This window comes from Antedon bifida, chromosome 10 (assembly GCF_963402885.1).
Source record: "Antedon bifida chromosome 10, ecAntBifi1.1, whole genome shotgun sequence".
Classification (NCBI taxonomy): Eukaryota; Metazoa; Echinodermata; class Crinoidea; order Comatulida; family Antedonidae; genus Antedon; species Antedon bifida.
Genome location: NC_136235.1, coordinates 2,875,529 through 2,878,845, shown reverse-complemented (window position 1 = coordinate 2,878,845; position 3,317 = coordinate 2,875,529). Strand labels below are relative to the sequence as shown.

The following is a 3,317-nucleotide window of genomic DNA, read 5'->3' as shown; positions in this document are numbered from 1 at the left end:
TCTACGGTTTTACACTTCCCAAGTAAATATAATCAAATAATGTATGTTTTATCTTTGTTCCTGATTCGTACATTCGAGACTCGTGATGCTGTCACATCGTACAACGTTCAGGGTTAAGATAATTCACGATAAAGTGATCTCTGCAGTGAATATTCTATTGGTGGGTCAACTAAATTTAAGGTAGTCGTCTCGGTCACAATATTTTGTTGTTCTTCTTGTTGTGTAGTTTTTTTGTAAACAAAGCAACACCCTTTTTAAAACCGACTAAAATGGATGTGATATATAATGCGAGGGTAAGAGTCTACATAACCAAAATGTAGATTTGTATTATTCTTGTTTCTATTATATGAATTAAGGTGGTAGAGTCAAGTGAGAAAGGGAATTGGCTGGACCTTTTTTACTTCTTTCTTTTTCGAACAATAACAGAATGATGTGTATGCCCATCGTTTACTATGCCTACACGTTGTTTTAAGTTCAGGCCTCGCGTGAACATACTGGGTATTGATTCGCCAAGGCAATCGTTTGGAATCCATCCTTCTTTGTTGTCTTTAAGATTTACAGCTCGTACCCAACCTATTGAAATGATAAAAATGTAGAATTAAGTAAAAAACGTATATGTTACTTTATTTTAGGTCAATTATATTACAATCGATTGATCGATATATTTATGCTTTCAAGTTATGCCACCGTTGACTACGCTGTCGTACTTACTCTACCTATTTTTCTGTTATGCTTATTTTACAATATACGAACTGTTTCAGAATTATGTATTTTACAAATAAAACGACATACTGAGAATTCAACGTGACAGCAAGTAATACATTTTAGGCCAATATCCAATTCGTGTGATATGAGAAATAATTAGGTTACATTACTGTAGGCTATATTATAGCTGTTATGATATGACGATAAATGAAGCATCATTATATACGTACCAGATGTTTTATCAGTCAATTCTACCTCGTCACCAGCCTCCACTTTCAATTCACCTCTGTCACTTCCAAGAAAATGTTTAGCAATCTTGTACTTGGGTCTACCTGCAACATAAGTTTGAGAGGCTTTAGTACGCGGAACTATGGGCGTCAACATAACCATTACCATCCTTTACCTTACTATCCTCAAAATACTGCAAACTTAAACGACATTATAATTTTGAGAATGGTTCTTTAAGAAGAATGCTTACTCCATGAGGCATATTGTTCCCCGACGTCACCAGAGGGTCCGGATAAGGTTTTCCGCCAGAATTCGAAACTTCTGCAATATTAAAATAGTTGAAGTTTATTAGTAACAAATACTTTAAGGACATCTAAAGCAGATTGGCATGACGTTATCATCAATTCATCAGCATATTCTCCCGGTACTTTTAGAGACGATGACCTTCGGGGAAGCTTGGTGTCAAGCGACAGCTGGCTTGCCGAGAAGTTGAAAGCCAGGAGCTAAGAAACTATAGGCTATGTTTATCGTCTATAGACATGGAAATCGGGCCCGTTCCAACATGAAGAGTTTTCAGTAGCATTTAGACTTTTATCTATTCACTTTTAATAACATGTTTTAATAGCAAACACGTTTACAGATGACTTCAATGTTGCTAGTATAAGTATTTATCGTACATGACCAAAAAACAACAAACCTGTCTTGCGAAGATTCCCAACAAATATAATACTTCATTCTCTCACATGTATCCTTGTGCATAACAATCAAGAACACATTCATTGGCAAACCGTTCTTCTTTGGTACTTTAAACGGATATGTTTCGCTGGATGGCTTCTCAACTTCAACAAAATTCTTGTTGGCACAATCGATGAGCTTATACTTAACACTAAATATAGGAAATGGTTTTTATGTATAATTTATTATTCTTTGAATAAAATGTAAAACAGTGTTTGCTATATAGTCGTTTGTTTTAAATCAAATAAAAACATAACTTCATCCCGTTCCAATGGCAAAATTAAAACACGAATAACTAAATTTTGTCAACCACTTCAACCTAACAGTGGAAGACCCAGCTGATAAAATTTCTTTACTTATAATAATGTTGCCACTTTTGCTATAGGCCTATTTGAATTGCATTTAACCACCGCACATAACCGTACAGCAGACCTGACCTAACTTAAAACTGCTAAACGACTGTGTACAATTTAATTATGTGTGCTTACCAAATTTTTCTGTCTTTCTTGTATTGTTTTTCGTTGATAAGCATCATCACTCGTTCGAATGTTACCAACTTTACATTCGATTCTAACTTCTTCCAGTCTTTGCCACCTTTTTTCTTGCATGAATACACCATGACGTCATTCTGACTTTCAACCCAGCTCTCATTACTAATAAGTTTCTCTGCCTATAGATAACATCAATTTATCTTATTTTAATAATGAATTTGGAAGCACAATAACTTCATTCACTTTAAATAAAAAGACATGATGTTTCTACAACTTTATCTTCATTGATAATGACTGTCATATGTTGAACAAGATCACGATCCCATCTTACCACTTTTTCATCTGGGTTACAATATTTCTCAATTGCTTCTTAAAGACTCTTACCACAAAAGTAACAATAACAGCAATACAATAAAGTGAACATAAGGTGGATTGTGCTCAAATACTCGTTAAATAGAAATCAGTTTGCGAAAAGTGAAAAACATGTTTATACCATATAAATATTATTTAATTTTAGGTTTTGTTTTTATTTGATAAATTTAGTCAACGAGTAAATTTTATTTTAAACAATACACTTCTGTCAAGTTTGATCTCTGTTTCGGTTGCGTACATTCGAGAACTAATGCTTCTCAACTAACGTGGTATATATAATAATCGGGAGGCTACTACAAGTAGTAGCCACTCTTGGTCACTTTCTTCAATGCTTTATTTTGCTGGTTTGTTGTAAAGCATTTCTTTGTGTAAATGCCTTTGCATTATAAAAAGAAAATGTGGAAATAGAATTGGGTTGCAAAGTGGTTGGAAGTGTGTCCAGGAGATTTTTAATCTAGTAAACACAATTATTATGCTATTTCATTTTGTTTTGTTCTACTACATCCATGAAGGTGACGTCCAAGTGAGTTGGCTGGATATTCCGCCATGATGTTGATTTTGAAAAAAAAATCAGATGACATAAAGAAACGATAAACTAGTTGCTGAAATGTAAAGAAAGTCCAGAAGGCATGCTAGGCTTATCTATGTAAATTGAATCGCATCGGTATTCATTAAATCAAGTCAATGACCTGTGAAGAAAATGTAAACATAATAAAACATAATTTTGTTAATCGTATTTTTATAAAAATATTAAATATTATATTTAAGCCTATTTGGTTTATATCG

The 3,317-nt window shown here is 33.5% G+C and overlaps 1 protein-coding gene across 1 annotated transcript; it reads right to left on the bottom strand.

Annotated features, from left to right (window-relative positions):
• Positions 1 to 271: 271 nt before the first annotated feature.
• LOC144854654 (rho guanine nucleotide exchange factor 19-like) lies at positions 272 to 2,314 on the bottom strand. Its single transcript, XM_078712589.1, has 5 exons — positions 2,157 to 2,314; positions 1,631 to 1,819; positions 1,184 to 1,254; positions 936 to 1,037; positions 272 to 573 (listed from the first exon to the last, which is right to left on the bottom strand). Exons 1-5 carry the CDS (start codon positions 2,285 to 2,287, stop codon positions 398 to 400), a joined length of 669 nt encoding a protein of 222 aa, XP_078568715.1. The 5' UTR covers positions 2,288 to 2,314; the 3' UTR covers positions 272 to 397.
• Between the last annotated feature and the right edge of the window lie 1,003 nt (positions 2,315 to 3,317).